At 34.6% G+C, this 23692-nt stretch overlaps 2 protein-coding genes across 3 annotated transcripts in view; one reads left to right on the forward strand and one right to left on the reverse strand.

Moving 5' to 3' along the window:
- LOC129225870 (monocarboxylate transporter 9-like) overlaps nucleotides 1-23692 on the reverse strand; it is a gene marked incomplete in the record, with an annotated part of 101821 nt that overhangs the window by 21012 nt on the left and 57117 nt on the right.
- Nucleotides 7131-22069, forward strand: LOC129225872 (phospholipase A2-like). 2 transcript variants are annotated; one of them, XM_054860401.1, is made up of 5 exons: nucleotides 7131-7234; nucleotides 12426-12610; nucleotides 14383-14542; nucleotides 19141-19293; nucleotides 21655-22069. In XM_054860401.1, exons 2-5 carry the CDS (start codon nucleotides 12472-12474, stop codon nucleotides 21860-21862), a joined length of 660 nt encoding a protein of 219 aa, XP_054716376.1. In that variant the 5' UTR covers nucleotides 7131-7234; nucleotides 12426-12471; the 3' UTR covers nucleotides 21863-22069. The 2 variants fall into 2 exon arrangements, with proteins under 2 accessions (XP_054716376.1, XP_054716375.1); XM_054860400.1 differs by lacking the exon at nucleotides 7131-7234 and adding an exon at nucleotides 8296-8425.

The following is a 23692-nucleotide window of genomic DNA, read 5'->3' on the forward strand; positions in this document are numbered from 1 at the left end:
CAGGAGTGTTTGTACTTAATACAATGTGTCACTTCCTTTTCGTGTAGTGTGAGTCACAACTGAGCTTCATACATGTACTCCGAATGTGCAATGAAATGGATGAAATTTAATGGCTAGGATATATAAATCAAAAATCAATCAAGGTAAAACTGGTAAAACTCTTTTTTTACTTCATTTCACAAAAAAAAAAAGTATTGTATTCGCGAAAAAAATTTCACTCAAAATTCGGCCTTAATTTTCATTTTGCTCACCCCCGAATTAATGTTGAGTTTTTTTTTTTTTTTTTTTTTTCAACCCGACCACACGCAGATAAGTGCCTAAGAACCTATAAACACTCGAAATATCCATTTTGACATTCCCCGAGTTAATTACAACGACTTTTCTCGTGACGTCCGTATGTATGTATGTGCGGATGTGCGTATGTATGTCGCATAACTCAAGAACGGTATGTCCTAGAAAGTTGAAATTTGGTACGTAGACTCCTAGTGGGATCTAGTTGTGCACCTCCTCTTTTGGTTGATTTCGGGTGTTTCTAAAGGGGTCTTTTGCCCCTTTTTGTGGGGAAATCATTGTTAATTTCTATGTAAACTCAAGTGGTGTTATAATTTGGCGGATACTTGGCGATATATCGTCAGTCTTTTGGTCGCCAAGTTTTGTCGCCAACTTGGCGATTTTTTTAAAAATCTGTTTCAATTTGGCCACTGTTGGTGATATTTAGAGAGTAAACTATTGAATCACATTAAAATTGCAAATAATGGGAAAATGACATTAAAATTGGAGTAAAAGGAAGTCATGTAATGCACACATCAGCTCGTTTTTTTTTTCATAATAGTATTTTTATGGTCAGTTTAAGACTCAGGTTTAGCTCACAAAAAGAGTAAGTCACGCATGGAACTAACCTTTAATAAAGAAAGTTGCAAGCTACAGAAAAAAACTGATTACAGTGGCAATTAAAATAAAGGCATAAGTGGAGAAATTTAAATAAATGATACCTTTAAAACATCTTGACTAAAATTCACATATAGGCATATTGAAAATCTCGAAATCGCGGCAATAATTGTTAAGAAATTTGTAAAATTTATGTAGGCAAAATTATCTTTAACATAAATAAATTTAGTAAAAATATTTCGAAAACATAAATGACTTCAAAGAGTCTTATTTGGCTCAGCAAGTTGAAATCAGTTGACGATATCAGTACAGTCAATTAAGTTATGAATATCATTTTTATCAATACACAAGTAATTGCTATTTTTTTTATTTTTCATTCTTAATAAAATCTGCTGCAGAATCAAAGAATTCCGATTGAACACTTCCGAAAAATACGTGCTTTCATACTGCAAAAGAGAAAACATAATTTTGTTACATTACTGTAACACGACCTAAACGCATGCAATTATCAAAACACATAAAGAAGTTTCATTTTTCTCCATAGTAAATAGTTTTGTTTTTTTAATTATAACTGCATTAATTTAGTCGCAATTTGAAAATAAAATTAATTTGTTAACTTCACTGAGTTAATTTCTAGCTGTTCACACTGCCCAGATATTTTATATTAGCTCATTTTTTACTTCCTTTTACAAATAAGGAAGTTTTGTTTTCGCGAAAAAAATTTCACTCAAAATTCGGCCTTAATTTCCATTTTGCTCACCCACGAATTAATGTTGAGTTTTTTTTTTTCAACTCGGCCACACGCGGATAAGTGCCTAAGAACGTATAAACACCCGAAATATCCATTTTGACATTCCCCGAATTAATTACAACGACTTTTCTCGTGACGTCCGTATGTACGTGTGTATGCCTGTGCGTATGTGAGGATATGCGGATGTTTGTATGAGCGTATGTATGTCGCATAACTCAAGAACAGTAAGTCTTAGAAAGTTGAAATTCGGTACGTAGACTCCTAGTGGGATCTAGTCGTGCACCTCCCCTTTTGGTTGCATTCGGGAATTCTAAAGGGGTCTTTTTCCCCTTTTTGGGGGGAAATCATTGTTAATTTCGATGTATACTCTAGTGGTGTTATAATTTGGCGGACACGGCAATATATCGCCAGTCTTTTGGTCGCCAAGTTTTGTCGCCAAGTTGGCGACAAATTTGGCAGTTTTTTTTTTTATCTTGTTTCAATTGGGCCACTAGTGGTGATATTTAGAGAGTAAACAATTGAATCACATTAAAATTGTCAATAATGGGAAAATGACATTAAAATTGGAGTAAAAGGAAGTCATGTGATGCACACATAAGCTCTTTTACTTTGATTTCTGATACCATCCGCACCTATCATTTCTACCTTAACCTAGCAAAGTCTAGTGGCACCTTTCGTTACCAGCTACAACTGCATTAGAAGTATTTCTTTTTCTCATAAAAGTAAAAATTATGGGTTTCAGCTGCACATGGTGCCATAGGAAGGGCACCAATTTCTAGCTTAACCCAGCAAAGCCTAGTGGCACCGTTTGGTATCATCAACTATTGCATTAGAAATATTTCTTTTTCTCTTAAAAACATAAAATTATGAGTTTCAGCTAGTACATGGTGCTGCAAGAAGAGTACCAATTTCTAGCTTAACTTAGTAAAGCCTAACTGCACCGTTTTGGTACCAGCAACTATTGCATTAGGAGAATCCCTTTTTCTCTTAAAAACATAAAATTTAGAGTTTCAGTTATCAATGGTCAAGCAAAAAAAAAAAAAAATCACTCGTCACTGACAAGGTACCAAGGCATGATTTTTTTTTAATTTTTATTTTTTATTTAATTATTTATTTATTTATTATTATTATTTTAATCTGTTTTTTTAGAAAAAGTGACAAAAATTGATCTACAAGAATTTCTTTTCTTTTCTTCTCTTTTCTTTCTTTTTTTTTTTTTTTGACAGAAAATTAACTTATTGGCATATTTTAAGTTTTTTTTTTTTTTTGCTATTTTTAGGATGGAGAGTGACTAAGGAGCGGAAGAAAATGATATGCAAACAATGTACAAACGGTTTGATTACATGTTTAATTTCAAAATATAAAAATCAAATTAAATCAAATTGTAATGCTTGCAAGTGTGAGAATGACTAAAAATGCAAAGAAAATGGATTATTACCTCTTCCACACCAAGCAACTGCTCTCTAAGAAAGGATTCCTAACAAGCTTAAGTCTCGTCATCAAAATGTACGACGTGGTTTACGCAAGAAAAATGCTGTTTTAATAGTGCTACATATTTATGGTAAATATTACTGAAATTGTTCGTGTTTTGGAAAATTGAGTTGTTGAAGATCAGGAGTACGAACAAACGTTGGATCAGTCTGATAGCAATACGTTATAGCAGCGGTTCCCAAACGTTTTAGGCCACGCAACCCTTAGTGCTTTGCTTTGACTTCAAGGAACCCCATTTTTGTTTGTGACTAAAAGATAAAATGTTAACGATCTAGGAGTCAAATGATAAATATGCAAAATGATCATCATTCGAGTATTTTCTTCTGCATAGAAGAAACTATAGATTAACGTGAAAATTTACTTATTTTGACATTTTAACACGTTGTCTGCGCTGAACCTACCGAAACCATTTTTGGAAACTGTCTATCCGTCTGTTTGGGTTTAGCATGTATTTGACCATCTTTTAAGGGTTCCTAAAGACATTTTTTTTTATGCTTGACCAGGGACTAAGCAACACCAGTCCACTATCCCCAAATGTATTGATTTGGGATAGAACCTTGGGAGACTTTAACCACAACTGATTGAACTCCCAATAATCAAATTAACGCATCTGGTGGATCTTCGATCGTTGTCAGTATCGAACCCATGACCTTTCACCACGAACTCATTGCGGCACTGAGCTCAATACGTGTTTACAGCATACTTTTTAGCAACGTACTGAAAGCAACCTTTTAAAAATCTATGAAGCAGTATGAATAAAAAAGGCTAGGTGCACAACTAGACCCCACTAGCAGTCTACGTACCAAATTTCAACTTTCTAGGACATACCGTTCTTGAGTTATGTGACATACATACGCACATACGCACATAAATACATACGTACATACGGACGTCACGAGAAAAGTAGTTGTAATTAACTCGGGGAATGTCAAAATGGATATTTCGGGTGTTTATACGTTCTTAGACACTTATCCGCGTGTGGTCAGGTTGAAAAAAAAAAAAAAAAAAAACTCAACATTAATTCGGAGGTGATTAAAATGGAAATTAAGGCCGAATTTTGAGTGAAAATTTTTCGCGAATACAATACTTCCTTTTTTGGAAAAGGAAGTAAAAACAATCTACAATTTGAAATAAGACCATATTTATGAAAACATACATTTCCCATGAAATTATTGCAGCAGTTTCATTACTGCTCTTGCAACAAATTATATTATTATGAAGAATGAAGTTAATTCTCATTTCGAAACTGATAATAGCTATGAATTTTTGCTTTATGTCGAAAAGTTCAGTACGTACAGCAAGACCAGAATCCAAGAACTAAATTTGTTTTACGGGTACACATGGGCTAGAAAACTTTTTTGCATTGATAAAGTTTTGAGATGCAGCTTTGTTCCCCAATAACGGTATTCATTTTCAACCACAAATCAAAATTTATTGAGTGAAACTGAATCGGAAATTTGGATTCCAGCTGATGAACTCTGAAGTGCAATTATGATTCATACTCGGGCATGGACAGTGTCATAGGTTTCTCAAATGAACAGTAATGGTTTTTAATATCGTGAAATATGTAGTTGCACTGCGTTTTCTTTATACACATTGTTTCTGGCAGAAATGCGGTTGTTTCCAATATTTTAAAAGTATTTTTTTTTGTGAAAGAACATGCTTTAAAACATGGGGATCTAACCATTTTTTAAATAATTTGTTTAATATTCTTAAAAAATTACTTAAATCGGCGATCTTTCATGGTTTACATTTCTTGCCGATGACATCACAAATGATGAAATGCTGTTCTGTGTTGCCATTCTCAGAGCAAAATATCTAATACGCATCTTTACTCACATGTATTGGCAACGATATGAATGATAGCAAGCGTAGAGCGCAATTTTAATTCGCTGCTTGATTATCATAATGTGGAAACGCGGTACAAAGACGCGCCAAAAAGCATCATTTGTGATGTCATCTAGACCACGCCTTGTTTGAAAAATCGGACATTTTAAAAAACTAATTAAAAAATAACTGTTGGGAAAATGAAAATAATTTCTGAGTCCACGGTTTTTTTTTTTTTTTTTTGCTTTTTCTCTCAATTTCAGTGGCAAAAGGTACTACTTTTGTCTGAAGGAAACAACTCCATTCCCTTTATGTGCAAAACATTCTACGTTGATCTTATTAGGCAGATAACACAAAAATTCAGCTTTCATTTTACCGCTGTTATTTTGTCCCTCACAATGAATGTGGCTACTGTTTTCCTTTGAGTAAAATAATTGAGTTCACCAAAAATGTGTCGACAAAATATTGATAAGCCGTCGTTCCTCAAGTAAAACAATGAAAACCGCTGAAAATATTGATGCCTTTTTGCTCTAGTTGAAAAACCATAATTTCACGTGAAAGTTCATTCAATCTTCCAAAAACTTCTCTTTTAGATATCCAGCATATTTCATGCGGACAAGTAGTGGTTTTTACTGCCTACCCATGTCTTCGCAAGAATTCCTAAAGTCTTGACTGGAGAAAACGAGATTTGGAACGAGCTGATGTGTGCATCACATGACTTCCTTTTACTCCAATTTAATGTCATTTTCCCATTATTGGTAATTTTAATGTGATTCAATAGTTTACTCTCTAAATACCACAAACAGTGGCCAAATTGAAACCAGATTTTTTTAAAAAATCGAAAAATTTGTCACCAAGTTGGCGAAAAAACTTGGCGACCCAAACACTGGCGATATATCGCTAAGTGTCCGCCAAATTGTGACACCACTTGAGTTTACATCGAAATTAACAATGATTTCCCCCCAAAAAGACCCCTTTAGAAACGCCTGAATGCAACCAAGAGGAGTAGTGCACAACTAGACCCCATTAGGAGTCTACGTACCAAATTTCAACTTTATAGGACATACCGTTCTTGAGTTATGCAACATACATACGCACATACAGACGTCATGAGAAAACTCGTCGTAATTAACTCGGGAATCGTCAAAATGGATATTTCGCGCGATACGTTCTTAGGCACTTATCCATGAGGGGTCGAGTCGAAAAAAAAAACTCAACATTCATTCGGGGGTGAGCAAAATGGAAATTAAGGTCGATTTTTGAGTGAAATTTTTTTCGATTTTTTAGTGAAAATTTGCGAATGCAATACTTCCTTTTTTGTAAAAGGAAGTAAAAATTAACTACTTCTAAAGCTTCATCAAGAACTTTCCTCAAGTGAACTGGTATATACTTCATCATTTCATGGCGATGCAAAACACTGTGACGACTACTACTTCAATCTGGAGTGACATTTTTGATCCCTGATATTGATTATTCCATTTTCTTCAATCTAGGGGAAAATAAATTTATTCTACGGCTAACTCGCGGCGGAACTCTTCTTATACTTCGGCGGAACCCATGGGTTCCACGGAACACACTTTGGAAAACGCTGCGTAATAGACAACGTAAAAATGATATGATAGCTAACGTTTAAGTAACGGTCGCACTGCGTAATTTGTACTGATAAAGGAATTAGTTTCAATTTTATTTTGAAAATTAGATGTTACTGCATATTACTTTTTTATCTTATAGTATAGGTATAAACACCGAGTATGGGGTACCTTCAGTTTTTGCCACTTGCAACTAACAAGGTTAAGAAAATAATAATAATGTTGAGCGCGAAATGAAATTCAGGATTCCAGGATTTGGATTATTGTGATTTAAAAACTTAAACGAAACATTTTAGCCATAAGTTTTACTTTTTTTCAAAATGGGGGAAAGGTTTGTTACACATCTCCTACAATGAGGTACCACAAAAATAATATCACAAAACAACTGTTTGTGTCTCATAAATTAATTTCTTGCACAACAACAACTTGCACTTCTAATAAATGATATCTTTTTTCAATTAGGTCGAAATTTTCGTTGGTGGCATTTAAAAGATCAATCGAGTACTCTTTCGGCTTGGAGTGCTCCAAACTGAATTCCTGGTGCAGTGTCGCAACGCATAGAGCCCTGGTGCCTCCATCTGGTGGGGAAACTGTACATCAAAATTATCGTGGCAATGGCATCCGCCGATATAGGTGTTACATGAAAGAATGGATGCTATTTGGGGGAACCGTACTTGGTCTACAAAAGGTAGCGCCTGTTACGCAGCTCCATTAGAAAGAAGAAAATTTTTTTGAAAAATCCAAAATCTCTTGAACACAGTGGCGGCACGTGGGAGAGGCCGGAGGGTGCCTGGGCCCCCTCACTATTTTCAGACAATACTTTATATTTTTATTTATTTCCCCTTTTTTTGTGCGTACGTGCTTGAAAAAAAAATGGATTGTAGTCTTTTCCTGCGCATAATCAGCGAATTATGTGTTAAAAAAGTGTAAAATTAATGAGGTACGGATTATACGCTGTCGTGGATTATCTGTTCTTTTTTCTTCCTCAAAACCAACGCATTGAACCTCAATATTTACAGCAGGATTCGCAGAGACCGTTACTCTGCTTGTATGCTGTTTATTTTACATAGCTTGAATGTTCAAACTATGTGAAATAAACAACATATAATAAAAAAGAAGCTTTCATTCGCACATGGTTAGACAGTTTGCTCTTTCCTTGGCTGTTTGTCTTCAAGTAATTAGCGAAATAGAGTTTAAAATAAATTTAATTTTCTCTATTTAACATAAATATTTTAACACAAATATTTATTTTAAGAAAGTTAAAATATTGAAAAAATATATTTTTTTTTACCTTGATCTAATATCTTATTTTGTGTTAGCGGGGTAAAAAAATCTGGAACAAAATTACGGTAGATTAAATATCTTATCGATATTTTCTGCTGTGGGTCACCTAATTTAAACTCAACTGAAGAAAAAAAAAGCTCACAAACAGAAACATGAGTTTATTTTAGATAACCCACTAGTACATAAACGAGCTACCTTAGTAATCTAATAAAAAGAGAGAAATTCCACAATCGGAGAAATGACACATGAAATATCCGTGCGGGTGACAGATTACCCGCAGAGTAGGATCGGATCAATTTCCGCGTTTCTTTCCGGAAAAGAATTCACCTCTTAGATATATAAAAATGGGGTCATAATTATAAGCGAAGGTTGGTTGCTTGTGAAATTCCGGTAATATGATATTGACGTTCTTAAGTTTTATATTACTTCAAAAAGTGAACGGATATGCAATGTATAGTTCCGAAAATCGGACAGATTCTGATGTCTTGGCGTCTAAATGGACGTTTTACACGGAAGAGAGCGAGCGGAGAATGGTGTTAGTGATCGCCAACGAAACCAGAGGAGCTTTTGCGGATTGCTACATTTATGCTGACAAGTAATAACATTTTTATTCATTTGTAGTTTTCTGTTCTTTTTGATCAATCAAGATTGACTTCATTTTGTCGTGCCTTGACGTCGCTTTTATCTATTGGCTTTGTGATCGATACATAGCGAGTCACATTGCCATAACCATCGAGCGTTAATTTATTAATTTACTAGTGGTACCCGCACGGCTTTGCTCGTAATAGAAAAATTAAAAGGTCTTTTGGTTCGCCTGTATATTTACAAATAATGTTTGATGAATTTTCTCGCCAATTGGCTTGTACCCATGTTACGGTTCCACGTTATGGTAATTTTGTAATTTACTTGTCCATCTTATGATAATTTGGTTCTTAAAATTTGAAATAGAAAAAGAACCACATCGAATTTTCCCATGCTACATTGTGCCATATTTCATGAAAATCGGCCGAACGGTCTATTTTCTACCAAATTTCGAAGATACGAATACTACTACCAGATACGAATTTACTACCAAAAATGAAAAATAATATTTCTATGCAAGTTTTATCACAAAATTCGTTATTCTTGCTTTTTGTAATGTAATTTATTCCAAAACAAATTCCTAGTTTGTTAATTTTTTAAAAAAAAGTTATCTTTACTTCTTGTCTTTATCCCACATTTTCCTATATAAAACCCTTTTTACCTACCCCATTTATTTATCTTAAAATTATCAAAATGTAGCCAGCTAACTAGAATTTCGTGTTGAAAAAGGTAAACTAGCTTTGCACTCAAGAAAATTTACCTAAATGTAAATAAATACATAAAATAAGCGCTCCATGCAGTTAATATTTAAAAAGGAAAAGAAGTGTTATATTTCTTTAATTTAAAACTTCCTTAACATTTTTTAGCAAAGTTGAGAGTGAAATTTCAACATGCAATTCAATTTAGCGAAAACAATGCTCCGCGAAAAGGGGCAGTCTGATTTGTCCATAATTTTGGTTTAAAAAGTTCTTCAGATCTCATTTCAGCGGATTACTCGAAAAACTGCTTCTGTAGTCTCTTTCTTGTTACGGCGCAGAAATTAAGTTCAGTAAAAAAATGTTAGTTTGAGCAAATTCAGATTTTAAAAAATTGAAATTTCTTTTCCCGTAAAGATCAGTTAAACTCTTTTCTCCCATTTGTTTTAAACCAGAGCATTGATGAAATTTTCTGTTGTTTATTCAAGCAGTCATATTAATGAAATCTTCTATCCTTGAAGACTAAAAATTTAGCTTGTTTCTGCAAAAGCAGGTATCTCCATTTTTTTTTAAATACCTGTTTTTTACAGGTACTCCTTTATTTCAATTGAAAGGAGTGTAGCTGCAAAAGTAACTCCAATCCCAATTTTACTGCAAAAGCGATTTTTTTTTTTCAGTTTTTAACCGACTTCAAAAAGGAGGCGGTTATCAATTCATACCGTATGTATGTTTTTTTTTTTTTTTTGTTTGTCCACTCATAGCGTCTCACCTAGTGAACGGATTTTGATGATTATTTTTTTAATCGTTAGGGGATGGCTCAACTTAGGTCCCATTACTTTGTTTGACCATATTTGTTCTTTAAAAAAAAAGTTATGGGCAAAAATTAGTAAATTTTATGCAATTTCCCTGTTAAATGATTGAAATGATATTGTAGTGAAGTTCGCACTTTTCATTCGTGGATAACGGTGGCTCAGTGGTAGAATTCTCGCCTCCCACACGAGCGACCCGGGTTCAAATCCCGACTAGGACAAAGTGAATTTTACTAAAATTTCGTTTCTACTGTTTCCCGTATTTTCTCGAATCTTTCTATTAATTTCTGTATCTTTCCAAGTCTGGAAAGTTCCAGCACTTTCTCAAGTTGTATATAAGGAGATGTAACGTTCATTCATGGTTCTGAATAAAGATCTCGAGTTGAGACTAACAAGTATTTGCTTCATTTGGCTTTCACATTGTCTTCGCTATCTTCATCTACGCGACAGTATGAAACTCATTGTTATAAAAGTTTGGTGCCATATAACAGCAACATTAATAGTAATTGTAATGATAATTTTGAATGAAGGCTTCTCTGAAACAAAAATCAAATTTCTTCAAGGGATATTTCGATAATGGGGAATCTGGCACTGTCGTCTCATTTTTGGCGTAAATAATTTTATTTTAGTAACCCTGCTGATTTGTAGTAACCCTATGTGAATTATCAAAATCTTCCTTTCTTCAGTGCTATTGCTCCATAGTAGGGGTAAACCTAGCCTGGAAGCGAGGTGATGCAGTGATTAGGATCTGCTTAGCCTTCACAATGCTACCATTAGGTTTAACTCAACTACTCTGTAGTATTTTTATCGTTATCATCTATGCCGATAACAGATGATCGGGGCTAAGTAAGAAAATACAGGATTGCATCATGAGCAACTTAGATGCTGTGGAATGTAAATTAGTTAGGAAAAACGTAATACTTAAATGGTTATAATTAAATTAACTACGCATGATTTCCAGAGAGGAACAAAGATAAGTTTTTAGTGCCAATCGCTTAAAGTTTAACACTTGTCAATATTTTTTTTTTAGTATGGAGCATTTTTAAGAAACAATGTGAAGTTTCGTGATGGTAACTTCTTATTATTTCTGAAATACCTACATTTACACTAAAAAGAATGAAATAAAAAAATTTTGAAAAAAAATAGAACCGACTTCAAAATTGCTCTAAAAAGTGAAAAATAATTTTATTTTTTAAACACCATCGATAATGCTTTTAAACATAATTTTTGAAGTTGGCGCAAAAACGATAGATAAAATCATTCACAGCCATAACTCAAATACAACTATAAATTTAACCAGGACCAGTTTCTTCACTATCACATACATTATGCATTGATGACAGCATATTTGAATAGCGATATTAATGTTTCGTTCGTAACTTTGGATGCTTTTCTGAAAAAAAATATGAACGAAGCATGGTTACACTGGATTTTACGTTTTGTTTTTGCGCCAACTTCAAAAATTATGTTTAAAAGCATTATCGATGGTGTTTAAAGAATAAAATTATTTTTCACTTTTTAGAGCAATTTTGAAGTCGGTTCTATTTTTTTTCAAAATTTTTAATAGCAATACTTTGGTAGGCCAACAACCTGAGACAGTCAGGGAGTTGTAAAATAGTCCCCAAAATGATTTACACAAAACAGGAAAAGTTATTGTAACTAATATCTTTTTGTAGCTATGATATGTAAACTTTTCCTACTGTTAGACGGCGGTTTGTATGTAATTTGGCAATCTGCCAAGTAAATACTATTCCATCTGAATGAATCTAGCAGGGGAGAAGGGAAAATAACGATGGGATTTTGAAGCACGCGTTTTATTATGTCACTAGTGCCTTATTCATTTATTGCATTTTCTAAAATAAAGTAAGGGAAAATAAAAATAATTACCATGTGTGGAAACAACAAAAGAAAGGAAAATATTTTCATTTCGTTCAGGAACATAAAAGCAAAATGGTACACTCAAAACTTTGTTGTGAATAAATAAATCAATTAATTTTTGCCGAGAGAATATAGATCAAATATACTTAAGATTAAAAAAGTTTTGCTGAGAGCAAATTTTCATTTTTACAAAGCTGAGGTTAAATAATAGAGAGGCAAAAGTGCACATCTGTAACAAGCCAACTAACATCCCTATAAACTAATAGATACTTCCATTTCCGCCTATAAACCGGATATTAGCCTTTCCATGTAATCGATGGTCAGACAGTACAGATTTTTTTTTTTTTTTTGGAGATACCTACTTTTTCAGACAAAGGCTTCAAATAGCCAAACATCAGTCCATCAACCGATCTGAGACGCAAATAGAAGTTTTCATGAACTCATTTTTTGGCACACGGACAAGTGGTTTTATGTGTAACTAAAATGCTGATCAGTAGCCTAAACTAATACCTAGTCTTACCCCACAGCAACTCTGAGGCATTAATGGCACAACATATTTATCTGCAAGGTGTCTAAATATCTTAAAAACAACGAGAGCTGAAATTCATATTAATTAATTGATCTTTTACAGGCTTTTAATCAAAGAAGCTCTAGAAGCCATCCCAGAAGCAGGTATCATGACAGTGGACCCCAAATCTTTAAGCTCCATGATTAACTTTTGCAATTATGTTAAAGGACCAGACTCTCCTATAAAAGGAGAAGGCGCTGACGTTTGGGGAAGATTTGGAGTATTCAGTGGCTTTTTCATTTATCCAGGTAGGGTTCTTTTGTTTTGCCTCAAACATTTCAAGCAGGAATGGGGAAAAATGTTATGGTGGCCGATCTCCAAATAGAGTCCAGCTCAAGATTCTTGGCTATCGATGCCACCTCAAAATCGGTTGCAAACAAAATTTGCATGGGTTGCTTTAATTGAGCGTTGGTGAAGCAAGTTTTTCTTGCGAAGCGTCGTTGTTTGCTTAAAGTACGAAATATATTTCAAAAGAAAATTTGCGCCAGACTTCCGAATAAGGAGTGGAGGTCTTGGTTTCCTTTCCGCTTTTATTGCGCTCCCCGTTTCCAACAAATTTGATGTTTTTGACTCCTTACCGAGCGACATGAATTCGAGCCACACTATTTCTTTAACCTCAAAATAGCAAGAAACTACATGACTTTAACCCTACAATAAAAGGAAACACCATGACTTTAACCCTAAAATAAAAGGAAACTCCATGTCTTTGATTCTAAAATAAAAAGGAGTTTTATGACTTTTAACCCCAAAATAGAAAAAATCTGCATAACTTTAACCACAAAATAGCAAGAAGTTACATAACTTTAATCCTAAAGCAGCAAGTAACTACATGATTTATCCTCAAAATAGGAAGAAAAAAAAGAAAAAAAAAACACGACTTTAGCAACAAAATATCAAGAAGTTACACAACTTTAATCCCAAAACGCGAGAAACTACATGACTTTAACCTCAAAATAGTTAAAAGCTAAATATATTTTATCCCAAATTAACAAACAACTACCCTCGAAACAGAAAGTAACTGCATTACTTTAAAGTCAAAACAAAAAAGAAACTACGTAACTTAAACTTCAAAACTACAAGAAATTACATGACTTTAACCCCAAACTAGCAAAAAACTAAGTAAAACAAAAACATTGAATGACATTTTGAATCATTGATGTCTAAAAGAAAAACTAGCTCTCAGTGATTCCAAAGAAAGGACAAAGGGAGAAATAAATTATGTTTTTAATTCATATTTCCGCTAATTAAAATCACACAAATGGGTGGTTTCCTTCAGTCAAAAGTCCTACTTTTAATCACTGAAATGGATAGAATAAGCAAAAAAAAATTACATGGACCCAGAAAATACTTTCATTTTCTCAACAGTTTTTTTTAAATTAATTTTTTAAAATGTCCGATTTTTCAAACAAGGCGTGGTCTTTATGACGTCACAAATGATGAAATTTGACGCATCTTTCTACATCGTTTGCACGTTATGATAATCAAGCAAAGAATTAAAATTGCGCTCTACGCTTGCTATCAACCATATCGTTGCCAATACACGTGAGTAAAGATGCGAATTAAATATTTTGTTCTGTGAATGGCAACATTGAATGGCATTTCATCATTTGTGATGTCACTCGACAGAAGGTCAAGCAATAAAAGCGCAACGATTTATGTAATTTTTTAAAAATATTAAACTGAAATAAATTAATTAAAAAATGGTCAGATCCTATGTTTTTAAGCATGCTCTTTCAGAAAAAAATACTTTTAAAATTTTGGAAACGACCCCATTATCCCACCTAGCTAAACATGCAGCTAGGAAAATTACGAATCTATCGATACCTGGTTCGAGGCTCAGTTTTCTGTCGTTCGCCAGGAGTAACGATGACACAGATCGATGCATGCATCATACATACAAAGATGTAACAACTTTTATTAATATTAGTTATAGAGTCTCATAGTACTTTTCATTGAAACACTTTGTAATTATGAACAAAGCAGCCATTTGAAATTATTTCTAAATTGCTCATTATTTCAGGTACGAAATGGTGTGGTGCGGGTAACATATCTGACAGCTACGACGATTTAGGTCCGGAAGTCGAAGCTGATATGTGTTGCAGAACGCATGATCATTGCGAAGACAACATTGAAGGCTTCGAATCCAAACATGGACTCAGGAATTCGTCTCCCTTCACAAAGTGCGAAGTATAAATTTCATGAAAGCTTAATTTATCACTTATGTTGACATAACTGATCTACTGAACTGGTAGGTTGGAACAACGTTGTGTGTGATTTTTTTGAGCAATCATGATTGCTTATTGTTCTCATTTGACTGTTTTGAATTCCTATCATTTTATTTTTCCACCAGCACCCTCTGCCAGCACCACAGTCGCGTCGACGGGCTTCACGATGCTGCTCCTCTTGCAAAAATCGTCTCCAGGTTGCATCCATATCCTACATACACACGCCTACACACATACACACACTCATGCCTGCACACAGACACAAACACATATGCCTACATACACACACACGAACGCCTACACACACAGCACTGCATACACAACACGCACACACATGCATACATACACACACACGCGCAATCACACACATGCGCCTACACAAACACACATGCGCATTGATACACACACACGCTCGTGATTGCGAAAAACATAATTTGAATTCAAGATGCCAAAAATTCAAATTAATATTTTTTTTTTTTTCAGAATTGGTTTTCCGGTGAAATAATGTTTGTTTGTTCGTTAAAAAACCGATTTGGGTTTATCTTTATGTTTTAGAGGAAAACGATTATAACAGTGGAGCAATGTTGGATGTGACATTTTCTTGCAGCTTTTTCATAATTGCACTCTCAGAAAAAAACGCCCTCATGTAAAATTTGTATTTTTTAACATCCAGCGTTGTTCCAGCTAACCATTCAATTATTTTCAGTAAGTTACCGCCCTGTAACCAAGGCTAAGACAGAAATACACCGCCAGCTCAGTCATTTCCAGCCGAGGACTGCAGTTTCATGCTAATTAGCACTCATCAGCCCGACTTATTCGGAACTGACCGAACTGGAGGCAGAATACCTCTTAAGGAAGCCAATGGTTCCACACAAACTGGTAGCTAATATATAGAATTAGTACTGACCAGACGAGTGACCGAAGCAATGATTCAGTTCAACTCGAAGATCGAAGGCAAGGCATGGTATTTTCTTGAAAATACAATGCCTGTAAATGACATGCATGGTATTATTGAAAATTCGATCTTCGAGTTGAATTGAACCACTGCTTCGGTCACTCGTCTGGTCAGTGCTAATTCTATGTTAGCCTCCAGTTTGTTTAGCACTCTTGGCTTCCTTAAGAGGTTTTCCACCTCCAGCTCAGTCACTTCATATGCCGGGCTGATGAGTGCTCATAAGCACGAAACTGCAGTCCTCGGCTGGAATGACTAAGCTGACGGTGTATTTCGTGGATTCAATTATTATATTGCATTCGCTTGGATAGATTTTTGGAAAATTTTATATTGATTTTTACAAAATTAGATTTCATTTTTATATATTTGATTATACATTACGTTTTTGTTTTCAGTAAAATATAGTTCTCTGTTAATTCAATACTCCTGATTCTTAACTTATTGTTAAGCAAAGAATCTGAACAACAGCAAAATCCCGTTGTATTGTCGATTCCTTATGATAATTCAATGTTCCATTGACAATACTTTGCTTTAAAGAACTGAAATTTTATTTAATTGAAGATCTTTTACATTCCTTATGAAGGAGCACACCATCTACGCAATCATGCCTACACGCAAATTAAAGACACGGATATTGTAACACTGTTCATAAAATTTTACAAAAAGATATTTAAATTATCGATACGCACCAAAATAAAACTCTTACAAATTGAACTATTAATAAAATTTTAATAAAAGGTCGACATTAGCAAGTTTCTTCAGTAGCTTCATTGTCACCGCAACCGCAACGAAAATATGCATTTGTTCAACTACAGTCGAACTTGCTTATAACGAACTCAAAGGGCCCGTGATGTTTGCTCGTTACAACTAAGTGTTCTTAAAAAAAACGAATTCGCGAAAAAAAATCAGAAAAATTCATCATAGTTTCCTTTATTCTTCTTCTTTGTTAAACATTGTACAATGGGGTCGTTTCCAAAATTTTAAAAGTTTTTCTTTCTGAAAGAGCATGCTTAAAAACATAGGATCTGACCATTTTTTAAATAATTTCTTTAAGTTTAATATTTTTTTTAAATACTTAAATCGGCGCTCTTTCAATGTTTGTGCTGCTGTCCGATGGCATCAAAAATGATGAACTGCCATTTACAGAGCAAAATATTTAATTCGCATCTTTACTCACGTGTATTGGCAACGATATGGTTGATAGCGGGCGTAGAGCGCAATCGACCTTGCAGTTCTTGACGAGATATCTCGTCCATTTAACATGTAAGTCTGGGACTGTCCAACCGCAAGGGGGTTAATTCGCTTCTTGATTATCATAACGTGGAATCGCGGTAGAAAGGCAAAGTGCATCATTTGTGACGTCATCAAGACCACGCCTTGTTTCAAAAATCGGACATATCAAAAAATTAATTAAAAAATAACTGTTCTGAAAATGAAAGTATTTTCTGGGTCCATGTTATTATTATTTTTTTTTTTGCTTATTCTATCAATTTTAGTGACAAAAAGTACTACTTTTGACTGAAGGAAACAACCCCATTTCAAACAAGTTGGTTAATTTGCTTTGAACTGTGTGAATGTCTTTTTCTTGTGTCATTGTTTTTGAGGAACACACAAAACCTACATAATTTTTAAATGCTTCTTTACCCCACAAATTTAAAAAAGTTCTGCTATCGTTTGTCCTCAGTATTTATAATTTATTATTAACCTCAGGTTGAATGAATGTTGAAGAAAGTTCACCAAAAAAAAGAGTAAGCTGAACTGGAAATCAATAGAAATTTTATAAATCACGAGTTAATACTCGATTTAAGGGGCGTTTGCTCGGAAAAACGAGTTATGCTCTAATAGACTTAACATTTTACCAAGTAAGTATTTCTGATTTCCTCGCTAAATCCGGATTCTCGTTAAATCGGGGCTCGTTATAACCGAGTTCGACTGTATTGCTAATAGTGATGTTCCGGATATCCGTATCCGTATCCGTATCCGCGGCTATCCGAGGAAAAATAAAGATCTGTATCCGCATCCGTATCCGTTACTTTTTGGACGGATCTGAAACGGATCTTTTCTATTCTAAAAATTCTTAAATATTTGAATAAAAGACTCTTAAATTCCATTTAATTTAGGTTTTATTCCCTATTTAAATTATAAGGTATCATTTCAGAAGCCAACGGCTCTCTGAGACATGTTTTTTTTTTTTTTTTTAATTTTTAGTTTAATATTAGTTTTTGTTATTGATTTGGGGTTTCTGTTATTCTTCATTTTGATTTTTCTCGGTATCCTTCAAGAAAAGTGAGACAAAATTCACAATTTACTGTTTGTAAAGGTGTTCCCGGCTTTGTTATTCCGTCGGTCGGAGTAATTTGGGTGGAATGGATCAGTGCTGCATTTATGCTGAAATAAAATGCGAAAAATTATTTCTAGCCTATCCAGTAGCAACTTTACACTCCTGCATCTACCGAGCAAGCTAGAAATAATTTTTCACATTTTATTCAAGCATTAATGCAGTGCTGACCCGTTCCTCCCAACTCTCCCTCAATTTTAACACAGATTTCTTTAAAGAGTAAATCATAGTCTTGATTATAATTTCGCCGTAGATGACATTTTTTGAAGGAACAGTGCCATTATCCTGACGGGAATACCTTTCGTTACAAATTTTACACTTAGATAGTTGAATTGGGCCAAAAAAAAAAAAAATTGATTTGAATCTTGACATCTTGAACTCAAATTATGTTTTTCGTAATCACGAGTGTGTGTATGTAGGCGTGTGTGTTTGTGTGTGGGGGTATGTGTTTGTGTGTAGGGGTTATGTGTATGTGTGTGTAGGCATGTGTGTTTGTGTCTGTGTGCTGGCATAAGTGTGTGGGTAGTTGTGTGTATGAATGTGTGTGGGGGGGGGGGGGGGGTAGGTGTATATGTGTGTAGGCATATATATGTGTTTGTGTCAGTGCGCAGGCATGAATGTGTGGGTAGTTGTGTGTATGTGTGGGTGTCTGTATGTATGCGTGTGTATGTGTGGGTGTCTGTATGTATGCGTGTGTATATGTGTTTGCATGTGTGTATGTGTTTGTGTATGTGTGGGTGTCTGTATGTATGCGTGTGTATGTGTGGGTGTCTGTATGTATGCGTGTGTATATGTGTTTGCATGTGTGTATGTGTTTGTGTATGTGTGTGTATGTGTTTGTGTGTGTGTGCGTGCGTGTGTGTAGTTGTGTATGTATGCGCGTGTGTGTAGGACAGGGATGCGACCCGGAGACGTCTTTCGCTGTAGGAGCAGCATCGTGAGGAGCCCGTCGACGGTGATGGTGCGGAGGGTGGCGGTGGGAAAAATCAAAAGACGCCAAAAACAGTCAAGTGAGAACAAGAAGCAATCGTGATTGCTCAAAAAAAAATAATAATAAAATAAAATAAGATCCGTATCCGTATCCGCGGATCTTGATATTAATGATCCGGATCCGTATCCGCAGATCCACTTTTTTAACTATCTGGCACATCCCTAATTACTAACAGCAATTTCGACGTAGTGTTTGAATGTATTTTGCATGCATGTACATTAGACATCATTTTAATCCATGCATTAATGACGAAATTCCATTTCTGCTTTCAGATCTCACTGTGACTGCGATGATGAGTTTCACCGTTGCTTGAACGAAGCCAACACTCGAGCTTCAAATCGAATTGGAAAAATATTCTTTAACTATTTGCAAATGAACTGCTTCAAGGAAGACCATCCTATCATAGGATGTGCAAGACGCATTGGGTAAATATACGCAGCAATCCATGGAAATATCGAATTACCTATGCCCTACATGCAATATGCCGACGGCCCGGTTATGCCATCCAGAGACTGCAGTTTCGCTTTTATTATGGACTCATCAGTTTGGAATTGGGAATAACCGAGCTGGAGGGGATAGCCGGGCTGTCGGTATATTACATGTAGTCCTGTCTTAACCCTGGCTTAAGGGCGGTGACTTACTGCTTAATACCTATGCACTATTTTTTATTCGAACGTTTTATTTTTAATACTTTTTCAAGCATAACTATTTCATTTTTTGAAGGCAAGCCCATTTGATATGTTTATAGCAGTCGCATTTCATAAGCATTTCTTTAACGGGTTATCTTTAATTAGCAAACTTGCGTCAGAGATTTATACTTTTGTTTTTCTTTTCCTTTTTTTGGGGGGGGGGCTTTTTTTTCTGTTACTAGCGGTACCCGCCCGGCTTTGCCCGTAGTAGAAAATTAAAAGGTCATTCGGTTCGACTGTATATTTACAAATAATGGATGATGAATTTCTCGCCAATATGCTATGTTAATTTGCTCGTCTATGTTATGGTAATTTGCTCGTCCATGTTATGGTAATTTACTCGTCAATGTTATGGTAATTTGCTCGGTGCAGAGGAATTAAATCCACCAATGGTGATAAAAATACAATCTTAAAATTGGAATAGAAAAAAGAACTCTTTTATTCCTGCAATCCTGAATTTTCAAAAAATCGCTTCGAGGTGCTCACCTCTATGCTACGAACTAATTTAGTGCCAAATTTCATGAAAATCGGCCGAACGATCTAGGCGCAATGCGCGTAACAGACATCCAGATATCCAGACATCCAGAGACACATACTTTCAGCTTTATTGTTACTAAGGGTTTTTATGTTGGTTTTGAGAACCAAAGATTAAGCGAATCCACACTGTTCAAAGCCCATAAATCATTGAAAAATCTGAAAAAAAAAAAATGTTTGTCTCTAACTCAGTAATAAAAGTCAATAATATTTTCTGCCTCTTGCAAATAATCAAATAGCGGTTCTATTTACTTTAAATGTAATTGATGTGAAAAAGTATTATGAAAATTCGTAAACTGCTTAATTTTCTAGCAAAAATTTGCTTCGGAAGATTAAAATCCAAAAATTATTCGAAACGTTTATTGGGTTGAGAACTTTCAAACGTCTGACAAGAAAATCTTAATACGTATGGAAAAAAAAGGAGAAAACAACGGAATATTAGTAAGTATTAATCTTACAAATGCGCGGAAATTGTCGATTTTTCTCATCCGAAAATTGCTAACCATTTCATCTTCACTAAAAATTTTCATCATGTTTTCTTTCATCAGCATGACATTCGTTTCTTCCTTTTCTCCTCTGTATTAACATCCACTCCACATAAATGCAAAAATTAAAAGGCGCAAATTAGCGAAATGCAGCTTGAAAAATGGGTTAAATACAGCAACTTCATTGTAGGAATGAAAAAGATGTAAGAATATCTGAAAAACATGAACTCATATTCTAGCTACTCATCCCAAATAGCAATTTACGTGGCTTTTGTGTGATTTTTATAATAATTATTATCATTTTTATTTAATGTTTGGTTTCACGAAGTAGTCACAAATATTTCAATTTTTAAACTACGCAAATTTCATAACTAATATTTGGTTTTAAAAGCGGTGCTTATACTTAAAACCACGCAGCGCAGTGTTTCCCATAAGAAAACAAAGTTCACTAGGAATTGTGCACTTGGCCTTTCGTGTTTTATGTGGTGGGGTCTGATAAGTTTATCCATGACCTTGACAATGTCCTCCTTTTTTTGGGGGGTAATAGGGAAGGGTAATTGATGCTGAGTTGAGTTGGGTTACTTTCGCAGTAGTTTTGTGACGGTATGCCAACTCAAATCCGAGCCAATTACTCTTCCCTTTTTCACTGAGCTCCCCCGAAAATAGGTAAACATTGTCAAAGTCGCGCTTCAACTTATCAAAGCCACACTATAATACGATAAATAAAAATTTTAAAAAAAGTTCTTTTCAACACTTGCTATTTCTTTCGTTTCGTTGAATGTTACATTTCTATCGTGCTCGTTTCTTTGCTCCGAATGTCCGAAAATGAGTCTCTATTTCTTTACTCCAAACTTCCAAAAATGAGCCTGTATTTCTTTGCTCTCAGTTTCCGAAAATGAGTCTGTACTTCCGCAGTAGAGATGATCAAGGTCATAGCTCAACCTATGAGAACCACACTACACTCCAAGATTTTCACTTTTCTTCTTTTTTCTCATTATTATTTTCAGTTTTATGTGTCTATTTATTTTGCCTTTTTTAATTTTTTTTTTTTAATTTGTGATTTTAAATTTTCATTCAGGCGCATCCGTCGCCGCTGTCAAGAGTATGAGCTGGACGAAAACGAACCACCTGTCTGGCAATTTTTCGATGCTAAAGAGTACGTGCCAATTGATGACGAAGACGAGGAAGACAACGAAATCGAAGACGAAATGCACATGGATGTTTTCGCATACATGTTACATCTGGAAGAAAAAGAAGTTTACCGTGTGACGAATAAAATAAAATAAGTAAAAACTACATTAGTGGCGATTTTTTCCCAATATTCTTGAAAGTATATTTCACATTGGGCCTGTACCTCTTCGAAAACTTTTTGCAGAAGTATTTGTACGATTGCACGCATGCGAAGAAGGATTATCATCATGCTTTTGACCGGCACACAGTGTTTCGATTAATACAAGCTAGGTAAATAAGTTCAAAATTCATCACACAAAAATAAAGTGTTCCTCAATTCACGTGACTTAATTGTGCAAGATCGATACTATTTATTCTGGTAAGTGCTTTTTTTCCCTAATTTAATTACTCTATCTGATAATTAAACAATATTTAAAATTTTTTGAAGATAAACGAAGGAGTTTTTGCTCGTTTAAAAGCTTTCAAGTGATGGCAATGATTTTAACCGTTTGTACCCGGGCCAAATTTTTTGTATATAACAGCTGCACTTTTCCCATTATTAATAAGGCGTAATATAGTCAGCATACTCTAGTACAACATATTTTTTTTCTCTAGAGTACTTTCTTGCGGGTAGGTTTTTTTTTTTTTTTTTTTTTTGAAGAATTATTGAAGCACTCAAAGGTTTGGATTAAAAAAACATATTTTGTACTCTAGTGTGCTGACTATAATACGTCTTATTATCAATGGGAAAGCTGTAGCTACTATATACAGAAAATTTAGCCCGGGTACAAATGGGTACAAGTCATTGCCATCACTCGAAAGTTTTGAAACAGGCAAAAAAATCCTTCGTTCATCTTTAAAAAAATTTTTTAATATTATTGGACTATCAGATGGATTAATTAAATTAGGGAAAAAAAGCACTTACCAGTATCAAAAGTATCCATCTTGAACAATAAAATCATATCAAATTAGGAACACTTTAATTTTGTGTGATGAAATAATGTCTGGAACTAAACTGATTTATTCAATTACAAACGGATGCGTACTTTTGAAACTTATTACTCACGTGACGGAAGGGAGTTAGACATAAAGAAATAATTAAGCATCCTGTTTTGGTTTAATGTTTGCATTATCCTAATACCAAAGTTTAGAATTTTGAACATGACTTTTGTCCACCTAGCTTGTACTAATCGAAACACTGTGCGGCAGTGACAGCCACGAAATACGATACCGTCACCTTTCCTTCTGCAGTTAGAATTACTTTCTTATGCCTTGCTCCGTTGCTTCCTTCTTACCAGACAATAATTGTTCCCTCAAGCAATAGAATATCTTTCATTCTATTCTATAGATTTCATTGATTTACGCTAATTTTCCTATTGTTTATTATTATTATTACTGTACGTTTTTTTCCTAACTCAATGAGGGCAAAGTTTAAACTCAAAGTATTAAAGAAACAGAACTAACGTCATGATATGGCGATTATTTGGCGGTAATTTGACACTATCACGAATAATTTTGCGCCAAAATTGAGGTGTCAAGTCCAGGGTCAACTTAGCGATTTTCAGAAATTTTTCCGTGTTGAAACACTTGAAATTTTCATCGAAAATCCATGCAGTAAAACAGTTTTCCCTCAATTTTCGAGTTTTCTTCTAATTAAAAAAAAAACTTTATTATTTCAATAATGGGGTTTAATCCTTGAAACATTTTGAGATGCATCTTAATATGAAGTGCGGCCCTTGGGTTTAAAAAAAAAAGGTAAAACACCACTGGTCTAACAGATTTTGGAGCTCTTGCTTTACGGCTGCCTTGTGACTTTTTCTTTATTATTCCTTCCGCTCTTCTAATTGATATGTTGGGTTTAAAACCTAATTAGAACCAGGCATAACAGAAAGTTATTAAATAACGAGCTGATGTGTGCATCACATGACTTCCTTTTACTCCAATTT

This window comes from Uloborus diversus, chromosome 7 (assembly GCF_026930045.1).
Source record: "Uloborus diversus isolate 005 chromosome 7, Udiv.v.3.1, whole genome shotgun sequence".
Lineage (NCBI taxonomy): Eukaryota > Metazoa > Arthropoda > Arachnida > Araneae > Uloboridae > Uloborus > Uloborus diversus.

Coding starts and splice junctions, on each gene's coding strand:
- LOC129225872 (XM_054860400.1), top strand. CDS start 8,361: ATGGTGTTAGTGATCGCCAACGAAACCAGAGGAGCTTTTGCGGATTGC. Junction 8,426..12,425: donor TGCTACATTTATGCTGACAA/GTAATAACATTT, acceptor GATCTTTTACAG/GCTTTTAATCAAAGAAGCTC. Junction 12,611..14,382: donor TGGCTTTTTCATTTATCCAG/GTAGGGTTCTTT, acceptor TCATTATTTCAG/GTACGAAATGGTGTGGTGCG.